This window comes from Nerophis lumbriciformis, linkage group LG15, assembly GCF_033978685.3.
Source record: "Nerophis lumbriciformis linkage group LG15, RoL_Nlum_v2.1, whole genome shotgun sequence".
In the NCBI taxonomy this organism is placed as follows: Eukaryota; Metazoa; Chordata; class Actinopteri; order Syngnathiformes; family Syngnathidae; genus Nerophis; species Nerophis lumbriciformis.
Genome location: NC_084562.2, coordinates 36,279,645 through 36,303,209, shown reverse-complemented (window position 1 = coordinate 36,303,209; position 23,565 = coordinate 36,279,645). Strand labels below are relative to the sequence as shown.

General features: G+C 43.8%; 1 protein-coding gene across 10 annotated transcripts in view; it reads left to right on the top strand.

The window, feature by feature from the left end:
* The window catches only part of herc1 (HECT and RLD domain containing E3 ubiquitin protein ligase family member 1), a 192,752-nt gene extending 171,611 nt beyond the window's left edge, over window positions 1-21,141 (top strand). For all 10 annotated transcript variants that reach the window (XM_061975157.1, XM_061975156.1, XM_061975161.1 and 7 more), the window contains 7 exons: window positions 188-357; window positions 441-606; window positions 691-767; window positions 6,717-6,969; window positions 9,343-9,495; window positions 20,160-20,465; window positions 20,532-21,141. In XM_061975157.1, coding sequence (XP_061831141.1) covers window positions 188-357; window positions 441-606; window positions 691-767; window positions 6,717-6,969; window positions 9,343-9,495; window positions 20,160-20,465; window positions 20,532-20,717 — 1,311 coding nt within the window. In that variant the 3' untranslated portion in view covers window positions 20,718-21,141. The remainder of the gene's footprint in view (window positions 1-187; window positions 358-440; window positions 607-690; window positions 768-6,716; window positions 6,970-9,342; window positions 9,496-20,159; window positions 20,466-20,531) is intronic.
* Window positions 21,142-23,565: the final 2,424 nt, after the last annotated feature.

Below are 23,565 nucleotides of genomic sequence, written 5' to 3'. Positions count from 1 at the left end.
TGAAAACAGTTTTATGTTGATTTTCCATGAGTTAGGAAAGAAATGTATCCAATTTTTGAGAGTCACCAGGGTTAGGGGTACTATTAGGTTTCTGGTTAAATATGTGTCTAACAAAGTTTAAACTTGTAACACATGAAGGCATTGTGTTCTACTAACGAGCCAACTGTTAATTATCATGCGTTGACAGAGCTGCACCTCCCACTACAACGCCGGTACATGGGGTATTGTTCAGGGCAAACTAAGACCCCTGTTAGCTCCAAGGGTATACACTCTACCCATGGTGCGTTCCATTGGCAAAACCATGGTGCAAGGCAAGAATTATGGCCCCCAGATCACAGTCAAACGGATCTCTACGAGGTCAGTAGCTGTCACTTGCCGTGGCATATTTGCTGACACTGCATTGTTGCTCAGATGTATTGTCCCGTATTGACTCCTTGCAGGGGAAGGAAGTGCAAACCCATTTTTGTGCAGATTGCTCGCCAGGTAGTGAAGCTGAACGCTTCAGACCTTCGACTTCCCTCAAGGGCCTGGAAGGTAAAGCTGGTGGGCGAGGGAGCTGATGACGCAGGCGGCGTCTTTGATGATACTATTACAGAAATGTGTCAGGTAGGAGAAACCAACCATCATTTTTAGACTTTTCAGAATGGTAAGGATTTGATTGTGCTCATTGGTCTGCAAATGTGTTCAAAGGAGTTGGAGACTGGTGTGGTGGACCTGCTTATCCCCTCCCCCAATGTCACGGCAGAGGTTGGCTACAACAGAGATAGGTGAGGGTGGCACTTGTTTTTTCTTCAGATTCTAAAACATTTGTGTGTGTGTGTGTGTGTGTATATGTATGTGTATATATATATATATATATATACACACACACAAATAAAACCATCACTTCATTTGATACTAAATAAATGTGTTATTTATTTATATAACAGTTAGGGGGTGTAAAATAATCGCGTTAAAGGTGAACTGTACTTTTTATTTTATATTTTGCCTGTAATTCACAATTCTTATAAGAGACAAGAACACACATGTCATTTTTAAATGCATTCTAACTTGTAAATAATTCTGTTTTCAAAGGAGCCAATGAGAGCCATTACGTCATTGCATCTATTGAGTTTATTCCGACCATAAAACACAATAAGTAATAACTATCCAAAAAAAGCCAACGATACTCCATTTACATTTTATGACCTGAATTTTAGCAAGTATGGCCCTAAGTACGTTAAGGGCCTACATTTAGCAGCGCATTGATCAGAGAGAGGTAACATCGTTATGCTGGCTGTATTGACATAGTACTATTGACATAGTACTTGCCTCGGAGCTTGTGAAAGTTAATTTTCTAGATTATAAATCATGCCTCTCACCTGGATAGCAAAATGATATGGAATTAAACTAAGAAGTTGGTCAACTTTGACAGCCAATTTAGCCCCTGCAATGGTGAACAAAACGCTCGTTCCACCTCCCCTTTTCTTTTCGCGAGGATTATGAGTCATTCTTCATCTAAACGGGAATATATCAACCTACCATCAGTCGACATCCCTGTGAGAGCAGACATTGTATAGTAAGTGATTTTTTCTTATGTTTGTTGTCTCTCATGATGTCCGCAGTCAGCAATAATTAGTGATGTCGAAGGAAAAGGTGTACGTAGTGATGCGTCTATGAATTTAATACACCGCCATATGCTTAAAATGAGCAAAATACATTAATATTACATTTTATTGTGAGTGTACCTGTTACTACATTACATATATACTTACAGTGTGTATATAAAACATTGATGAAGTGTTTGGATGTTTTTCTAAAGTGCTTTATAGGAAGAATAGAGCAACTCGCATAGACTCCGTTGTAAGTGGACGTTTGCTTGCATTTATTTACTTGTAAGTGCATGAAAAAAGCAAAAATTGTGTTGTTGCCTTACATAAAGATTGTGAATGATAGGAAACATTTTCTCAAAAAAGTGCACTTCCCCTTTAATTGTGATCATTTAAATAAATAAATGAATTAGTCATGTAGTGAGCTCAATCAACCAGTCAACCACAGCTAACGTTAGCAGGTAAGGTGTTTGCAATTTGGCAAGCCTTAGTAGCTCTTCACCAAACTAAACTGAAGGAGAAGACCCCACGTATATCTATGATTCAGAGTCGATGAAAGGTACTTGGCCTTCCGAAAAATAATTAGGTTATAGCGTAGCATAGCTGCTTAGTTCTCTGTTGCCCACTAGAGATGATAGATGGATGCATTGGCGTTGTTAAGCCTATTTTAAGGGGACTGGAGTCCCCCTAAAATATTCTAAAGCCCCCCCTAAATAATTTGGTGTGATATTTTTATTTTTTATTTTTACACAAAATGCAGAAAAATGTAATATACATATGCAGGAATATGAGTTTAAAAATGCCATTTTTCACTATGATTATAAATCATTTGAAGACCAAACCTTTGTCATCGCTTATTATCCAATCCAATCCGTTCCACCGGTAACACCCGCATTGCTATACTGAAAATCCCGTCCACTGTTACCTTGGCAAGGTCGAACAAAACAGCAACAGCATTATGTCTGTGTTCAGTGCGTTTACAACACTGCAGGGTTGGATGTCCAACTCAGATTTTTTATTTGTCAAATCTTATCTTTTTATGCAGTTGTTTACATTACAAAAACAGACTCCACACTCCAATGTGAATGCAAACTGACCTGAATACAGACATGGCATCTTGACGTCGCATGTGTTTACGGAAGTAAACCCGGAAGTAAACATGTTTAAATTCTAGTCGTCTCAGTACTGGCACATTTGTGGCAAATCATACGGTAAAGTTAAGCACACGGCAATTTATCTGTGTTGTCATGACTAATAGTAAGGAAATCACAGCAAGAATACTAATAAAATGCTGTCATTCTCTTATATTATTTTTTATACCGCCCTGAGATCAGTAGGTCATGAGTTCAAACCCCGGCCGAGTCATACCATCCATCCATCCATCTTCTTCCGCTTATCCGAGGTCGGGTCGCGGGGGCAGCAGCCTAAGCAGGGAAGCCCAGACTTCCCTCTTCCCAGCCACTTCGTCCAGCTCTTCCTGTGGGACCCCGAGGCGTTCCCAGGCCAGCCGGGAGACATAGTCTTCCCAACGTGTCCTGGGTCTTCCCCGCGGCCTCCTACCGGTCGGACGTGCATTAAACACCTCCCTAGGGAGGCGTTCGGGTGGCATCCTGACCAGATGCCCGAACCACCTCATCTGGCTCCTCTCGATGTGGAGGAGCAGCGGCTTTACTTTGAGCTCCCCCCGGATGGCAGAGCTTCTCACCTTATCTCTAAGGGAGAGCCCCGCCACCCGGTGGAGGAAACTCATTTCGGCCGCTTGTACCCGTGATCTTGTCCTTTCGGTCATAACCCAAAGCTCATGACCATAGGTGAGGATGGGAACGTAGATCGACCGGTAAATTGAGAGCTTTGCCTTCCGGCTCAGCTCCTTCTTCACCACAACGGATCGATACAGCGTCCGCATTACTGAAGACGCCGCACCGGTCCGCCTGTCGATCTCACGATCCACTCTTCCCTCACTCGTGAACAAGACTCCGAGGTACTTGAACTCCTCCACTTGGGGAAAGATCTCCTCCCCAACCCGGAGATGGCACTCCACCTTTTTCCGGGCGAGAACCATGGACTCGGACTTGGAGGTGCTGATTCTCATCCCAGTCGCTTAACACTCGGCTGCGAACCGATCCAGTGAGAGCTGAAGATCCTGGCCAGATGAAGCCATCAGGACCACATCATCTTCAAAAAGCAGAGACCTAATCCTGCAGCCACCAAACCAGATCCCCTCAACGCCTTGACTGCGCCTAGAAATTCTGTCCATAAAAGTTATGAACAGAATCGGTGACAAAGGGCAGCCTTGGCGGAATCCAACCCTCACTGGAAACGTGTCCGACTTACTGCCGGCAATGCGGACCAAGCTCTGGCACTGAGCATACAGGGAGCGGACTGCCACAATCAGACAGTCCGATACCCCATACTCTCTGAGCACTCCCCACAGGACTTCCCGAGGGACACGGTCGAATGCCTTCTCCAAGTCCACAAAACACATGTAGACTGGTTGGGCAAACTCCCATGCACCCTCAAGGACCCTGCCGAGAGTATAGAGCTGGTCCACAGTTCCACGACCAGGACGAAAACCACACTGTTCCTCCTGAATCCGAGGTTTGACTATCCGGCGTAGCCTCCTCTCCAGTATACCTGAATAGACCTTACCGGGAAGGCTGAGGAGTGTGATCCCACGATAGTTAGAACACACCCTCCGGTTCCCCTTCTTAAAGAGAGGAACCACCACCCCGGTCTGCCAATCCAGAGGTACCGCCCCCGATGTCCACGCGATGCTGCAGAGTCTTGTCAACCAAGACAGCCCCACAGCATCCAGAGCCTTAAGGAACTCCGGGCGGATCTCATCTACCCCTGGGGCCTTGCCACCGAGGAGCTTTTTAACTACCTCAGCAACCTCAGCCCCAGAAATAGGAGAGCCCACCACAGACTCCCCAGGCACTGCTTCCTCATAGGAAGACGTGTTGGTGGGATTGAGGAGGTCTTCGAAGTATTCCCTCCACCGATCCACAACATCCGCAGTCGAGGTCAGCAGAACACCATCCTCGCCATACACGGTGTTGATAGTGCACTGCTTCCCCTTCCTGAGGCGGCGGACGGTGGTCCAGAATTGCTTCGAAGCCGTCCGGAAGTCGTTTTCCATGGCTTCCCCGAACTCCTCCCATGTCCGAGTTTTTGCCTCTGCGACCGCTGAAGCCGCACACCGCTTGGCCTGTCGGTACCTGTCCGCTGCCTCAGGAGTCCTATGAGCCAAAAGAACCCGATAGGACTCCTTCTTCAGCTTGACGGCATCCCTCACCGCCGGTGTCCACCAACGGGTTCTAGGATTACCGCAACGACAAGCACCAACTACCTTGCGGCCACAGCTCCAATCAGCCGCCTCGACAATAGAGGCGCGGAACATGGTCCATTCGGACTCAATGTCCAGCACCTCCCTCGTGACATGTTCAAAGTTCTTCCGGAGGTGGGAATTGAAACTCTCTCTGACAGGAGACTCTGCCAGACGTTCCCAGCAAACCCTCACAATGCGTTTGGGCCTGCCAGGTCTGTCCGGGATCCTCCCCCACCATCGCAGCCAACTCACCACCAGGTGGTGATCAGTAGAAAGCTCCGCCCCTCTCTTCACCCGAGTGTCCAAAACATGAGGCCGCAAATCCGATGACACAACTACAAAGTCGATCATGGAACTGCGGCCTAGGGTGTCCTGGTGCCAGGACACCCTACGAGTCATACCAAAGACAATAAAAATGGGACCCATTATCTCCCTGCTTGGCACTCAGCATCAAGGGTTGGAATTGGGGGTTAAATCACCAAAAATTATTCCCGGGCGCGGCCACCGCTGCTGCTTGCTGCTCCCCTCACCTCCCAGGGTCTGATCAAGGGTGATGGGTCAAATGCAGAGAATAATTTTGCCACACCTAATGTGTGTGACAATCATTGGTACTTTAACTTTTTTAAACTATATTATATTTCAATCATTTCAGGTCAGGTACCCAGACATAGTAAACTACCTAATATTTCTCAAAGCCATCAAATGACATGAAAAGCTTTAAATAATTGTCTGCTTACAGTCCCGGACGCGGAAAGCAAGGGAAATTGTGTTTCTCACATTCTTTATCAAAATGCTGGCACTCGCATCTTTCTTTGGTCTCATGGTGGATTATTTTGCAGTCGTACTCAATTCAGAAAGCGCACAGACTGAATCACCAAATGTATAACATTCTTTGTTTGGACAGTCAATTCCACAAAATGATACGCAAGTAAAATAATCATATGAAAAATGAGACACAAAAATATGAAACGTAATCACAAAAATATTGTTTCCTTAAAACATAAAACCCAACGTTAATAAGGCATTGATTGCCATGACGAGTGCATGTGAACTTCAGACTACATTCATCCCTCGCCACATCGCGCTTCCAATATTGCAGTTTCACCACATCGCAAATTAACCATTTCCAAGCATAGAATGTCTAAATGAACTCAAAAATATGAATACTACAGCACTATTGGCCACTAGATGAAATCAAACCAATCAGATAACGCTGTTTAGTACCGTGGCCACTGATTGGTTCAGCCTCAGGCAGCATTAATATAATGGATTATTGTTATTGTTATTTCATGTCTAAAGGCTCTCACAATATTGAAAAATGCATTTTGAATGTGTAAACAGTTGTTTAATGCTCTAGTTATGAACATATTTGATTTATAATCAATGATTCGACTTAACAGAAATTAATTTATCGCCGTCCAATTAACAGCGATAAACAAGGGATTACTCTATATTCCTTTGTTCTGAATGACAACCCCAACACCAAGTCAGATGGAATACGTTCCAACTTCCCTATCAACCTGCAGAGAATTAGCCAAATAGAAACTGGATGACGAGTTAGAACTTGGTTGATTATTTTACCCTGTTAGAAAAATCAGTTAATGTGAACCATCTTCTTATGTATTATCTGGTCCATGCACTGTCACTTATACGTATATATGTCATTGGTCGAAATATTTTATTGTCTGGAAGGGAGCCGAATGACCCGTTAATAAAACAATGACTTACAATATTGAGGTATTTTCTGTGTAAACAACTTTATTAATGAGTTCAACAATACATAATTTTCTCGTCTCAAGGTTCCTCTTCAACCCATCTGCCTGCCTGAATGAGCACATGCTCCAGTTTAGGTTTCTGGGCATCCTGATGGGCGTGGCCATTCGTACCAAGAAGCCCCTGGACCTGCACCTGGCACCCTTGGTGTGGAAACAGCTGTGCTGCATCCCCTTGGTTCGCGAGGATCTGGAGGAAGTGGACCTACTTTATGTGCAGACGCTGAAAAGCATTCTTCACATTGAAGACAGCGGCATCACTGAGGAGAATTTCCATGAGGTAAAAGACCCTGGTTGATGTGCTTCACCAGGAAAGGGAAGTGTTACCACATAATAAAAGAGTGTGTCTTCTTAGCACTATCCCAAATGTATTTGTGGCAAGCCTCCACACATAAACGCATATATGGGAAACACTGCAATAGGGATGTAACAATAAACAGTATTATAGGGGGACTGCTCTTTTTATGGAATATTGCCTGTCATTCACAATCCTTATGTGAGACAAGAACATATTTGTTTTTCTTTTTTTTAATGCATTCTAATTCATAAATAAAGGCTAGCAAAAGTCAGCCAACAATGGAGCTAATGGGATTCGTCTATAAAGCACTCTTAAAAAAACATCAAAAAACCTACATCAACGTTTTGTATACAGCACATGCTTTATGTACAGGTAAAAGCCAGTAAATTAGAATATTTTGAAAAACTTGATTTATTTCAGTAATTGCATTCAAAAGGTGTAACTTGTACATTATATTTATTCATTGCACACAGACTGATGCATTCAAATGTTTATTTCATTTAATTTTGATGATTTGAAGTGGCAACAAATGAAAATCCAAAATTCCGTGTGTCACAAAATTAGAATATTACTTAAGGCTAATACAAAAAAGGGATTTTTAGAAATGTTGGCCAACTGAAAAGTATGAAAATGAAAAATATGAGCATGTACAATACTCAATACTTGGTTGGAGCTCCTTTAGCCTCAATTACTGCGTTAATGCGGCGTGGCATGGAGTCGATGAGTTTCTGGCACTGCTCAGGTGTTATGAGAGCCCAGGTTGCTCTGATAGTGGCCTTCAACTCTTCTGCGTTTTTGGGTCTGGCATTCTGCATCTTCCTTTTCACAATACCCCACAGATTTTCTATGGGGCTAAGGTCAGGGGAGTTGGCGGGCCAATTTAGAACAGAAATACCATGGTCCGTAAACCAGGCACGGGTAGATTTTGCGCTGTGTGCAGGCGCCAAGTCCTGTTGGAACTTGAAGTCTCCATCTCCATAGAGCAGGTCAGCAGCAGGAAGCATGAAGTGCTCTAAAACTTGCTGGTAGACGGCTGCGTTGAACGTTCGCTATTTCCCTAAACAACAACAACTACTACTAATCAAGACAGACTTCATGAGAGACGACAACTACTTTGGGACAAATTATGAAACAGAAGCTTATATTTTTGAGCCTGAATATACGGAGGAAGAGTTACACGTTTTAAAAGCTGAGTGATAAGCAGATAAAGCAAGTAGCACAATTGCTAAGTGCTCAACAAAAAATACAAACATAATAAAACAATCATTTACTGTACAATGTTTGCTTTCACTGTGATGCCGACTGATGGGATGTTTATATATTTCCGTTTAGATGAGGAATTAATCATAATCCTCACACAGAAAAAAAAAGGGATCGCAAACAAGCATCTTTTTGTGTCTTCGTTGCCATTTCCGGGTTTAAGTTGAATGGTAACTTTCACCAACTCACGACATGTAAATGTAATATTGTTGGCGGTTTTGGGATGTTTTTAGCCACCTTGTACTTGCTGTATATTACAAATTAGAATGCACAAAGAAAGAAAGACATATGTGTTCTTGTCTTACATAGAGATTGTGAATCATACGCAAAATTTCCCAAAAAAGTGCAGTTCCCCTTTTAATGATAACCACGGTAAAACTCCCAATTGGAGTTCCCAAATTAAAATGATGGAAAAACATAGATTGATATCTGCACTTTCATTGACTCACAGACTGACTGGCACCAGCTCATTAGCTTAAATGTTAACATGAAAACAAGAGTCATTAACGTCTTTCTCCATTAAGAAATAACAAAACCCAATCCCAGCTTATATAAACACATTACTGTCTGAGCAATTAAGATAATCAATTGGGCACATTGAATCTATAAGCTGTGCTCTCTTACAACAAGTGATCGTTATTTACTCAGAGGAAAAGAGACGTAGGTGTTTTTACGGTGCTTTCTAGGCCCGTTGAACAGAGTAGGACGCCACAACACCTGACTTAATAATAATAATTTTATTTGTTACTCACTTGTCATTTAAATAAATCTTAAAGTGCTACTGTATAAAAGCTTAGCCATTAAAACGGATAAAATACTAAGATTAAAACTATCAGTGAAGCATAAGAAACAAAATATGCAAAATAGGTGGTGTCTCTGTTTATTTTACTTATAAATAAAAGTGTCAAAAGTATTCTGTGTGTTAGTGCTTTTTGAGCACAGTCAACAATACCGAGATAATGATAGCCGTGATCATTTTGGTCACAATAACATATTAATTTGCTTATCGTTACTACCCTATACTGTGATAACATAAATGGCTAACCAAGTAGTCACACAGATTGCCTGTAACAAAAACATGTTTTTTTCTATCAGATGATTCCTCTGGACTCCTTTGTTGGGCAGAGTGCAGATGGTAAGATGGTGCCCATCATTCCAGGAGGAAACAGCATCCCTCTCACCTTCTCCAACAGAAAGGAATACGTGGAAAGAGCTATTGAGTACCGACTACATGAACTTGATCGACAGGTAAGGATGTTCTTCCCCTTCTCTTTAGAACAGGGGTGGGCAAAAATTTTTTACCGGGGGCCGCATGAGCAACCCGAGCACTGCTGGAAGGCCACACCGACAATATTTCAATTAAATTTTGCTCAAATTATTTTTGATATACAGTAAGATAAATAATAATAATAATTAAAGCTGCAAGCAGCGTTGGTCGGGCCCGCGTAATTGGCAGGTGCTAGTCCTAAGTGTCCCAATACTTTTGTCTACTTTTAGTCTGAAGTGTCCCAAGACTTTTGTCTAGTGTACCTACCTTGTCTGCATTGTGTGGGCACGTTGGTGCTTCCTGCTTTTAAGCAGCCATATTAAAAAAAACAGCACCGCAGGAGCATCAGTGCAGCGGGTCTTAGAAGGGTCATAAAATCAAAACCGGAGCAGGTATCACAACTCTTTCACCAACTTTTAATCAGAAGGGTTCAATCTCTCTCCTGTGTTAGTTTGAAGCCGAAACAACAAACGCGCTCAGAGGAGATAATGTTTGAAGAAAAGAGACGTGTTTTTACAAAAATGTTGTGTTGAAGGGGGAATAGCAAACTTCCTGTATATTTTTGCTGGGGGTTGTCAATTTATGAAATGTAGGTCTAAGTGAGACCTACGGAGAGGTTTTTGTTTCATGTCTCTCCGACCTTCCCAGTGGGAGTTACAGGCAGTTTTGTAATTTTTTTCTTCCGAGGAGCAGTTTTTTGTTCGTTTTATAAAAAAATTGCTGTAGAGCACAATTTTTAGATTTGGGGTTAGGTTTTTTCATTAGATCACAGTTTTAGCCAGTCCTGATGTGTGTGTTCAGTTCGGTGAGTTTTGAAGCATGTTAAGGGGGTCAAATTACAGCTCAAAGAGGCAAAAGTGACTGTTTGTAGTACTTTTTTGTCTTGAAGGGGGAATTGCCAACTTCCTGTTGATTTTAGCCCGAGGTGATACAATTATGAGAACTAGGTCTAAGTCAGACCTACATAGAGGATTTTGTTTCATGTTTTTCCGACCTTCCTAGTGGGAGTTACAGGCAGTCTAGTTGTTTTTTTTCCTAGGGGGCGCTAGAGCGCAATTTTGATTTTTGCGGTTCGGTTTTATTATTAAAAGACAATTTCCGCAGGTCCTGATGTGTGGGTCAAATATGGTGAGTTTTGAAGCATGTTAAGTGGGTCAAATTAGTGCTCAAAGAGGCGGCGGAATAATAATAATAATAATAATAATAATAAAGAATAATAAAACCTTAGAAATTCAATAGGTCCTTATGTCCCATTGCATAAGGACTCCCTGTGGGAGTCCTTTTGCAATGGGCCATTGCGGGCCCTAATAATAATAATAATAAAGAATAATAAAACCTTAGAAATTCAATAGGTCCTTATGTCCCATTGCATAAGGACTCCCTGTGGGAGTCCTTTTGCAATGGGCCATTGCGGGCCCTAATAATAATATTTTCATTTAAAGGGGAACATTATCACAATTTCAGAAGGGTTAAAACCATTAAAAATCAGTTCCCAGTTTTTTCAAAATTTTACCCATCACGCAATATCCCTAAAAGAAGCTTCAAAGTGCCTGATTTTAACCATCGTTATATACACCCGTCCATTTTCCTGTGACGTCACACAGTGATGCCAACACAAACAAACATGGCGGATAGAACAGCAAGGTATAGCGACATTAGCTCGGATTCAGACTCGGATTTCAGCGGCTTAACAATGTCTGATAAGATAATTACTAACAACTATGAACTAGGTTTACAGCATATGAAATACATTTGGCAACAACATGCACTTTGAGAGTGCAGACAGCCCATTTCAGGCGCGCTAAGAACATATATTTTTCCACGATTTCAGCACTCAGGTTAAGCATACCTAAATAGACACAAAATACTGCATTACACAAGACTACCCGAATGTACTCGAATGATTGAAAAAAAAAAAAAAAGGTTTTAAGCTAAATTATTGGTAAACACAGTTTATGTATAATAATTTACGTAAGACCGCAAGTAATGAATAAAGTTTTCATCAATTAATATATTCTGTAGACATACCCTCATCCGCTCTCTTTTCCTGAAAGCTGATCTGTCCAGTTTTGGAGTTGATGTCAGCAGGCCAGGGAAGCTAGGGTCGATATTCTTCTCTTGATCATCCTCGGTGGCTTAGGGGACGGTAGAAGCGGTGTGAGCCAAGACATCCAGGGGGTTTAGCTCGCTCGTCTGCGGGAACAAACTGCTGCCATTTCTTGCCGTGCTACCGAGGTCCTTTGTCCCTGAATAGCTCACACACTCCGGCAGATTCAATGGGGGTCTGGCAGCAGATTTCTTTGACTTTATCGTTGGAAAAGCATCTGCTTTGAGTGTCGCAGGATATCCACACATTCTTGCCATCTCTGTCGTAGCATAGCTTTCGTCGGTAAAGTGTGCGGAACAAACGACTGACCATTTCGTTGGCTTTCCCCACACCCTCGTATTTTGAACAAATTTCGTCCAATTTCTTGCCACTTTGGCATCTTTGGGCCACTGGTGCAACTTGAATCCGTCCCTGTTCATGTTGTTACACCCTCCGACAACACACCGACGAAAGTGAGAAAATGGCGGATTGCTTCCCGATCGCTCCGAGAGCGAATAATAGAAAGGCGTTTAATTCGCCAAAATTCTCCCATTTAGAGTTCGGAAATAGGTTAAAAAAAATATATGGTCTTTTTTCTGCAACATCAAGGTATATATTGACGCTTACATACACTACCGTTCAAAAGTTTGGGGTCACATGGAAATGTCCTTATTTTTGAAGGAAAAGCACTGTACTTTTCAATGAAGATAACTTTAAACTAGTCTTAACTTTAAAGAAATACACTCTATACATTGCTGATGTGGTAAATGACTATTCTAGCTGCAAATGTCTGGTTTTTGGTGCCATATCTACATAGGTGTATAGAGGCCCATTTCCAGCAACTATCACTCCAGTGTTCTAATGGTACAATGTGTTTGCTCATTGGCTCAGAAGGCTAATTGATGATTAAAAAACCCTTGTGCAATCATGTTCACACATCTGAAAACAGTTTAGTTTGTTACAGAAGCTACAAAACTGACCTTCCTTTGAGCAGATTGAGTTTCTGGAGCATCACATTTGTGGGGTCAATTAAACGCTCAAAATGGCCAGAAAAAGAGAACTTTCATCTGAAACTCGACAGTCTATTCTTGTTCTTAGAAATGAAGGCTATTCCATGCGAGAAATTGCTAAGAAATTTAAGATTTCCTACAACGGTGTGTACTCCTCCCTTCAGAGGACAGCACAAACAGGCTCTAACCAGAGTAGAAAAAGAAGTAGAAGGCCGCGTTGCACAACTGAGCAAGAAGATAAGTACATTAGAGTCTCTAGTTTGAGAAACAGACGCCTCACAGGTCCCTAACTGGCATCTTCATTAAATAGTACCCGCAAAACACCAGTGTCAACATCTACAGTGAAGAGGCGGCTGCGGGATTCTGGGCTTCAAGGCAGAGTGGCAAAGAAAAAGCCATATCTGAGACTGGCCAATGAAAGAAAAAGATTAAGATGGGCAAAAGAACACAGACATTGGACAGAGGAAGACTGGAAAAAGTGTTGTGGACGAATGAATCCAAGTTTGAGGTGTTTGGATCACAAAGAAGTACGTTTGTGAGACGCAGAACAAGTGAAAAGATGCTGGAAGAATGCCTGACGCCATCTGTTAAGCCTGGTGGAGGTAATGTGATGGTCTGGGGTTGCTTTGGTGCTGGTAAGGTGGGAGATTTGTACAGGGTAAAAGGGATTCTGAATAAGGAAGGCTATCACTCCATTTTGCAACGCCATGCCATACCCAGTGGACAGCGCTTGATTGGAGCCAATTTCATCCTACAACAGGACAATGACCCAAAACACACCTCCAAATTGTGCAAGAACTATTTAGAGAAGAAGCAGGCAGCTGGTATTCTATCGGTAATGGAGTGGCCAGCGCAGTCACCAGATCTGAACTCCATTGAGCTGTTGTGGGAGCAGCTTGACCGTATGGTACACAAGAAGTGCCCATCCAACCAATCCAACTTGTGGGAGCTGCTTCTAGAAGTGTGGGGTGCAATTTTTCCAGATTACCTCAACAAATTAACAGCTAGAATGCCAAAAGTCTGCAATGCTGTAATTGCTGCAAATGGAGGATTCTTTGACGAAAGCAAAGTTTGATGTAAAAAAAATCTTATTTCAAATACAAATCATTATTTCTAACCTTGTCAATGTCTTGACTCTATTTTTTATTCATTTCACAACATATGGTGGTGAATAAGTGTGACTTTTCATGGAAAATACAAAATTGTTTGGGTGACCCCAAACTTTTGAACGGTAGTGTAGGTCTGGTGATAATGTTCCCCTTTAACCTTACTTATCTTTATACAAAAGCAGATGGCTTTTGATGGTTTTATTTTTAACACTTTCTTACACAACACTTACACAAATGTCAATTTCTGTCACTTTATCCTGCATCCTCTTTGTTGTGAACGTAGCACGCCTGTGAGGTGATTGGCGAAGAAGGAGGAAGCGTTGTTGTAGCGGAAATGAGGAGTGAGGATAAATAGTCATTTTAACAAGAAATGGGCAACAAATTATGTTAGTATCTGCTTTTAAATATTTAGGATTTTTAATTGATGACCACTTGAGTTTTAAGGAGCACATTCAGTATGTTGTAAAAAAACTGAAACTTTTACTGGGATTTTATTATAGAAACAAGTCTTGCTTTTCTTTTACTGTGAAACAGAAATTGGTGGAAACAACCTTTTTACCTGTTATTGACTATGGAGATGTGTTGTACATGAATGCTACTGCTGCTTGTCTCCACAAGCTGGATAGTGTGTACCACGGGGCACTGAGATTCATCACCAACTGCGCTCCCCTTACTCACCATTGTGTGTTATACTCAATGGTTAACTGGACATCTTTATGTGCTCGACGCCTCAATCATTGGTATGTTTTCATCTACAAAACCATTCTGGGTATCACTCCATCTTATCTGTCTTGTCTTTTAACAAAGAAACAAGGAAGTCACAATCTTCGTTCAATGAATGTTCTGCAATTTGTCGTCCCCAAAGTAAGAACTGAACTGGGCAAGAAAGCATTTAGGTTTTCAGCACCGAAGGCTTGGAATAACCTACAATCGAACATTATCATCATGTGACTCTGTCACAAACCTGGGGGTAAAGTTTGACTCAGATTTTAAATTCGAAAAACAAATCAGCAGCGTCGTTCAAAAAAGCTTTTATCAATTACGCCAAATAGCGAAAGTGAAACCGCTTCTATCAAGACATGATCTTGAGAAATTAATCCACGCTTTTATCTCGACTCGTCTTGATTATTGTAATGCCCTGTATGTTGGCATTAGCCAGGCCTCCCTCGCCCGCCTGCAGCTCGTGCAGAACTCTGCTGCTCGTCTGCTAACACAGACCCGCAGACGTGAGCACATCACCCCTATTTTAGCGTCCCTTCACTGGCTCCCTGTGCGTTACCGAATACATTTTAAACTCCTTTTATTTGTTTTTAAATGTCTAAACAACCTCGCGCCAACCTATCTCTCCGACCTCCTTCAGCCTTACTGCCCCACCCGATCCTTAAGATCAGCCGATCAGCTGCTGTTGACGGTCCCTGACACAAGGCTGAAGCTTAGAGGTGACAGAGCTTTCGCCGTTGCTGCTCCCAAGCTCTGGAACGACCTACCCCTGAGTGTTAGACAAGCCTCCTCTCTTCCTGTTTTTAAATCTCTCTTAAAAACATACTTTTATTCCATGGCTTTTAACACTGAGTGATATCCATCCTGCAATGGCGCCCCATAATACACCTGCTGTGATCCTGTTTTTATGTTTTTATGTTTTTATTAATTCTATTTTAATTATTTATTTTTTATCGTGTTCTGTTTGTGTTGTGTTTGCTCGGTACTCGTTTTATCTTTTAACCTGCTCATTGTACAGCACTTTGGCTACCCCTGTGGTAAATTTTAAATGTGCTTTATAAATAAAGTTGATTTGATTTGATTTGATTTGATTAAACTTCAAACCCTAGTTACGTTGAATGAGTTTAAAGCTTCTGTGAAAGGATTGCAGTCTACCTTGTCTGTATGCACATGTGTCATGTGAGCAAGTTTTAATGTTGTAAATGTGATGTTTTATGTATTTGTTTACTGATTTTAATGTAACCTTGCTGCTGCCCTCTTGGCCAGGTCTCCCTTGGAAAAGAGATCTTTGATCTCAATGGGATTTTACCTGGTTAAATAAAGGCTAATAATAATAATAATAACGTGCGTGTGGAAAGAACGAGATAAGTTAAGCTGTGTTAGGATAGGTTGCTCAATAAAAGTTTAAAAAGAGCGTCAGACTTGGTGTGCACTTCTTCTGGACGCTACAATTGGTGTCAGAAGTGGGATGAAATGCCTCCCAGTTCGCCTTGCCATCAAACCTGGGAGTCTACATTGAGGGCGGAATTCCCCCATGCCAAGCAGCGTGCGCTGCACCTGTAGACGCTGCCTCTCTCCTTCCACCCTCTCTCTCTCTCTCTCTCTTTGCGACGAGCTTCTCACGTCCGGGATTCACACAGACATCTGCAGTCGCTGCCGGCACCTTAAGTCCCCACTCAATGTCCTTCCCCTCCCGTTCAATCTTGACAAAGTCGCCAGGAAACATGGTGGCACGTACCTCCCGATGATGTGGCACGTACCTCCCGATGACGTGGCAGGCTGAGCACACAAGCAGCGGCAGTATGCACAAAGTTTTACTTCTGCCACCAATTGTAGCGTCCAGAAGAAGTGCACACCAAGTCTTTCTTTTTAAACTTTTATTGAGCAACCAGCTGAACTTATCTCGTTCCTTCCACACGCACGTCTATCCTCACTCCTCATTTCCGCAACTCAAGAACACAACATCAACTTCAGCAGGTCGTTACACTATATTCTTTAAACACAGCAACCTGTGTACCACAAATTAAGCACACGGCTTTACCTTTAATTTCTGTAAAGAAATACTTGGCAGTCCATGTCTTGTTGGAAACACGCCATTCGTCATCAACTTTTCTTTTTTTAGCGTCTCGGGGATAACCGGGCATCACTTGTCGCTGTGCACCTTCACTCACAGGTTACACACGGACATACGCCCGTAAATAACACTTTTCAAAATAAAAGCAGCACAGTTGTATTGCACGCACGACATAGATGTTTTTTAAACTTTATTTTGTAATATGTGATTGATGCTGTTCACATTCACTCACAATCGCGCACGAGCATACGTCCACGCGGAAGTAATACAAATAACGCATTTCAAAACAAAAGCAGCACCGTTGTATTGCACACTCGAGATAGATACTTTTTTAAATGTATTTTGTCATTTATGATTGGCCTCACGCGGGCCGGACAGGCACGTACAAAGGGCCGGATGTGGCCCGCGGGCCGCCGAATGCCCAGGTCTGCTTTAGAACAAGGGTGTCAAACTCATTTTAGTTGGAGGAAAATCTATTCCAAAGTGGGCTATAAAATCAAGGCATAATAACTTCAAAACAAAGACAACTTTAGATTGTCAAACAGCAGCTCAGAGTACCCACCCTTTTTGGATTCACTCGAGGGAGTACTTGAGAGTGCTCCCCCGGGTGATTCCCTCGTTCTACTGGGGGACTTCAACGCTCATATTGGCAACGACAGTGAAACCTGGAGAGGCGTGATTGGTAAGAATGGCCGCCCGGATCTGAACCCAAGTGGTGTTTTGTTATTGGACTTTTGTGCCCGTCACGGATTGTCCATAACGAACACCATGTTCAAGCATAAGGGTGTCCATATGTGCACTTGGCACCAGGACACCCTAGGCCGCAGTTCTATGATCGACTTTGTAGTTGTGTCATCGGATTTGCGGCCTCATGTTTTGGACACTCGGGTGAAGAGAGGGGCGGAGCTTTCTACCGATCACCACCTGGTGGTGAGTTGGCTGCGATGGTGGGGGAGGATGCCGGACAGACCTGGCAGGCCCAAACGCATTGTGAGGGTTTGCTGGGAACGTCTGGCAGAGTCTCCTGTCAGAGAGAGTTTCAATTCCCACCTCCGGAAGAACTTTGAACATGTCACGAGGGAGGTGCTGGACATTGAGTCCGAGTGGACCATGTTCCGCACCTCTATTGTCGAGGCGGCTGATTGGAGCTGTGGCCGCAAGGTAGTTGGTGCCTGTCGTGGCGGTAATCCTAGAACCCGTTGGTGGACACCGGCGGTGAGGTATGCCGTCAAGCTGAAGAAGGAGTCCTATCGGGTTCTTTTGGCTCATGGGACTCCTGAGGCAGCGGACAGGTACCGACAGGCCAAGCGGTGTTCGGCTTCAGCGGTCGCGGAGGCAAAAACTCGGACATGGGAGGAGTTCGGGGAAGCCATGGAAAACGACTTCCGGACGGCTTCGAAGCGATTCTGGACCACCATCCGCCGCCTCAGGAAGGGGAAGCAGTGCACTACCAACACCGTGTATGGTGCGGATGGTGTTCTGCTGACCTCGACTGCGGAAGTTGTGGATCGGTGGAGGGAATACTTCGAAGACCTCCTCAATCCCACCAACACGTCTTCCTATGAGGAAGCAGTGCCTGGGGAGTCTGTGGTGGGCTCTCCTATTTCTGGGGCTGAGGTTGCTGAGGTAGTTAAAAAGCTCCTCGGTGGCAAGGGCCCGGGGATAGATGAGATCCGCCCGGAGTTCCTTAAGGCTCTGGATGCTGTAGGGCTGTCTTGGTTGACAAGACTCTGCAGCATCGCGTGGACATCGGGGGCAGTACCTCTGGATTGGCAGACCGGGGTGGTGGTTCCTCTCTTTAAAAAGGGGAACCGGAGGGTGTGTTCTAACTATCGTGGGATCACACTCCTCAGCCTTCCCGGTACGCCGGATAGTCGAACCTCGGATTCAGGAGGAACAGTGTGGTTTTCGTCCTGGTCGTGGAACTGTGGACCAGCTCTATACTCTCGGCAGGGTCCTTGAGGGCGCATGGGAGTTTGCCCAACCAGTCTACATGTGCTTTGTGGACTTGGAGAAGGCATTCGACCGTGTCCCTCGGGAAGTCCTGTGGGGAGTGCTCAGAGAGTATGGGGTTTCGGACTGTCTGATTGTGGCGGTCCGCTCCCTGTATGATCAGTGTCAGAGCTTGGTTCGCATTGCCGGCAGTAAGTCGGACACGTTTCCGGTGAGGGTTGGACTCCGCCAAGGCTGCCCTTTGTCACCGATTCTGTTCATAACTTTTATGGACAGAATTCTAGGCGCAGTCAAGGCGTTGAGGGGATCCGGTTTGGTGGCTGCAGGATTAGGTCTCTGCTTTTTGCAGATGATTTGGTCCTGATGGCTTCATCTGGCCAGGATCTTCAGCTCTCACTGGATCGGTTCGCAGCTGAGTGTGAAGCGACTGGGATGAGAATCAGCACCTCCAAGTCCGAGTCCATGGTTCTCGCCCGGAAAAGGGTGGAGTGCCATCTCCGGGTTGGGGAGGAGATCTTGCCCCAAGTGGAGGAGTTCAAGTACCTCGGAGTCTTGTTCACGAGTGAGGGAAGAGTGGATCGTGAGATCGACAGGCGGATCGGTGCGGCGTCTTCAGTAATGCGGACGCTGTATCGATCCGTTGTGGTGAAGAAGGAGCTGAGCCGGAAGGCAAAGCTCTCAATTTACCGGTCGATCTACGTTCCCATCCTCACCTATAGTCATGAGCTTTGGGTTATGACCGAAAGGACAAGATCACGGGTACAAGCGGCTGAAATGAGTTTCCTCTGCCGGGTGGCGGGGCTCTCCCTTAGAGATAGGGTGAGAAGCTCTGCCATCCGGGGGGAGCTCAAAGTAAAGCCGCTGCTCCTCCACATCGAGAGGAGCCAGATGAGGTGGTTCGGGCATCTGGTCACCCGAGCGCCTCCCTAAGGAGGTGTTTAGGGCACGTCCGACCGGTAGGAGGCCACGAGGAAGACCCAGGACACGTTGGGAAGACTATGTCTCCCGGCTGGCCTGGGAACGCCTCGGGATCCCCCGGGAGGAGCTGGACGAAGTGGCTGAGGAGAGGGAAGTCTGGGCTTCCCTGCTTAGGCTGCTGCCCCCGCGACCCGACCTCGGATAAGCGGAAGAAGATGGATGGATGGATGGATGGATGGAACTTTAGATTGTTACTTTGTTTTACTTTGGCCAAAAATAGAACAAACACATTCTGAAAATTTCCATTTCACAAATAATCCTCTTTACACATCACAATTGTTCTCAGCGTATCTTAAAGTCACAGCCTAAAACTAAATAAATACAACTTTTCGAGGCATCAAACACCTCATTTGTCATTTCCACATATTAATCCTGTGCTAACTCAACAAACCATACAAACGGAGGTTGAAGCTATTCAAGTCTGTGTCCAGACATTTTGGGAAAACGAGGGTGCCAAAGCACAATGTGTTGGAAGTAGAAGACATAAAACGGCAGGTTTTATGTTTCATTTGGGTCGAGGAGGAGGAGCCGGGGCCACACTTTACTGTGTACCTCTTGCTTCAGCTCATTTTTATACTTAGCAAACTCCTCCACGTGTTGGATTAAAGCTTTTTGCAGGCCCGTACGTTTGACACCCCTGCTTTAGGAACATGAAGTTTGGGAAAGAACAGCATTTCTGGACACATTTTCCAAGTCTAAACCGCTCTCCGGTCAGGTGGCAGCCGTGCGTGAGGGCATGTCGTGGATTGTGCCGGTTCCACTGCTGTCCCTGCTGACGGCCAAGCATCTGGAGCAGATGGTGTGCGGAATGCCTGAGATCTGCTGCGATGTGCTGAAGAAGGTGGTGCGCTACCGGGAGGTGGACGAGCAGCACTCGCTGGTGCAATGGTTCTGGCAGACTTTGGAGGAGTTCTCCAACGAGGAGCGAGTCCTCTTCATGCGCTTCGTGTCAGGACGCTCGAGGCTGCCCGCCAACACGGCAGACATCTCGCAGAGGTTTCAGATCATGAAGGTGGACAGGGTATGTAAATACGGTATTGTTGCAGGAGATCAGGACTTTCGATTGACAGTTCTTTCTACTCCGCAGCCGTACGACAGCCTGCCTACATCCCAGACGTGTTTCTTCCAGCTGCGTCTGCCTCCGTACTCCAGCCAGGCCACCATGGCCGAGCGGCTACGCTACGCCATTAACAACTGCCGCTCCATAGACATGGACAACTACATGCTCTCTCGCAACGTGGACAACACAGAGGGCTCCGACACAGACTACTGATGCACACCAGGAAGAAGCCGGCATGCACAGATTTGACCCTAACGCCTCACAAACCCAAAAGATGCACGACATCCCTGCACCGCCAGGACCACTTTTTAATTTCATGTATTTTCAAACAGCACATTTGGTCATTGTGGCTTAAAAACTATTTTTAATGAGACAAAACTCTTCACAAGTGCATTTAGAGTGTATGATTTTAGTTATTGTTTTTACTCCACGTCCCAGTTTGGGGGTTCTGCATGGAGTTTATTGTTTATTTGGAATTGTGTATAGTATATTCAAGAAAAAGGTTGGGTGGAAAATATATATTGTGTAAATTTTGTAAAGTGCTTCATTATTAGACATTTGTTTCCATAACATCCATATTTATTGTTTTATTGCTTATACCTGTTTTCCAAAACGACAATAAATGCTGCAGAATCTATTTTCAATTGATGAGTTTTTGTCCTGACTGAGGCAAAAAATACTTTGGGAAAGAAGATGACACAATTACCAAATATCCCAAAGGCCATTTAGAGGAAACCTAAATACAGTTTTGCAAAATCCATATGATTCGCTGCTGTTTACAAAGAATAGTTGTTTTTTATGATAGGTGAATTTTAACAAGAGACTGCTGACCAACACCCAATCAAAAAAAAAGACCAAAACACTTCAATTTTGTACCTCAAGCAAAATGAGATGGTGTTGGTGCGATGCGTTTTGTGCTTCAACTCTGCAGAAAACGGCACAAATAAATGTCAGTTTTATAGATGATTTCTAAGTCACAAAAACACTGATTCATCTCTTTTCCAAAGTGATTAAAAAATCAGATGTGATTCAGCCGGTGTGGCTGTGCGGGTGTGCGTTGAGTAGCCTCACTCTCTTACACCTTAAAATCTTTGGTTGGAGCCCAAAACAAAACAGCAGGGGCTGGACCAGCCAGGTAACACTTACTGTACTTGTGTTGTCTGTTTTTGCCAGTCAATCATTTATTTCTTCAATTTGATCATTTAAGTGTAGAGGGGACCTATAATGATTTTAGTATTCATTTAAAACACGTCCTTGATAATATACAGGTAAAAGCCAGTAAATTAGAATCTTTTGAAAAACTTGATTTATTTCAGTAATTGCATTCAAAAGGTGTAACTTGTACATTATATTTATTCATTGCACACAGACTGATGCATTCAAATGTTTATTTCATTTAATTTTGATGATTTGAAGTGGCAACAAATGAAAATCCAAAATTCCGTGTGTCACAAAATTAGAATATTACTTAAGGCTAATACAAAAAAGGGATTTTTAGAAATGTTGGCCAACTGAAAAGTATGAAAATGAAAAATATGAGCATGTACAATACTCAATACTTGGTTGGAGCTCCTTTTGCCTCAATTACTGCGTTAATGCGGCGTGGCATGGAGTCGATGAGTTTCTGGCACTGCTCAGGTGTTATGAGAGCCCAGGTTGCTCTGATAGTGGCCTTCAACTCTTCTGCGTTTTTGGGTCTGGCATTCTGCATCTTCCTTTTCACAATACCCCACAGATTTTCTATGGGGCTAAGGTCAGGGGAGTTGGCGGGCCAATTTAGAACAGAAATACCATGGTCCGTAAACCAGGCACGGGTAGATTTTGCGCTGTGTGCAGGCGCCAAGTCCTGTTGGAACTTGAAATCTCCATCTCCATAGAGCAGGTCAGCAGCAGGAAGCATGAAGTGCTCTAAAACTTGCTGGTAGACGGCTGCGTTGACCCTGGATCTCAGGAAACAGAGTGGACCGACACCAGCAGATGACATGGCACCCCAAACCATCACTGATGGTGGAAACTTTACACTAGACTTCAGGCAACATGGATCCTGTGCCTCTCCTGTCTTCCTCCAGACTCTGGGACCTCGATTTCCAAAGGAAATGCAAAATTTGCATGGTTGGGTGATGGTTTGGGGTGCCATGTCATCTGCTGGTGTCGGTCCACTCTGTTTCCTGAGATCCAGGGTCAACGCAGCCGTCTACCAGCAAGTTTTAGAGCACTTCATGCTTCCTGCTGCTGACCTGCTCTATGGAGATGGAGATTTCAAGTTCCAACAGGACTTGGCGCCTGCACACAGCGCAAAATCTACCCGTGCCTGGTTTACGGACCATGGTATTTCTGTTCTAAATTGGCCCGCCAACTCCCCTGACCTTAGCCCCATAGAAAATCTGTGGGGTATTGTGAAAAGGAAGATGCAGAATGCCAGACCCAAAAACGCAGAAGAGTTGAAGGCCACTATCAGAGCAACCTGGGCTCTCATAACACCTGAGCAGTGCCAGAAACTCATCGACTCCATGCCACGCCGCATTAACGCAGTAATTGAGGCAAAAGGAGCTCCAACCAAGTATTGAGTATTGTACATGCTCATATTTTTCATTTTCATACTTTTCAGTTGGCCAACATTTCTAAAAATCCCTTTTTTGTATTAGCCTTAAGTAATATTCTAATTTTGTGACACACGGAAGTTTGGATTTTCATTTGTTGCCACTTCAAATCATCAAAATTAAATGAAATAAACATTTGAATGCATCAGTCTGTGTGCAATGAATAAATATAATGTACAAGTTACACCTTTTGAATGCAATTACTGAAATAAATCAAGTTTTTCAAAATATTCTAATTTACTGGCTTTTACCTGTATGTTAATTGGTATGTATTAGATATGCTTTGGTGTAAATTCCACACAGGCCCATTCCAAGGTATTTGGAGGCCCTAGGTAAAGGGGATACCTGGGGCCCCCAAATCCCTTCACCCCCAAAAAATAATGTCTTTAACCAATTGAGGCACATCAAAAAAACATTTTTAATTAGAATAGCAATGTTTTCTATAAAAAATTACAACATAT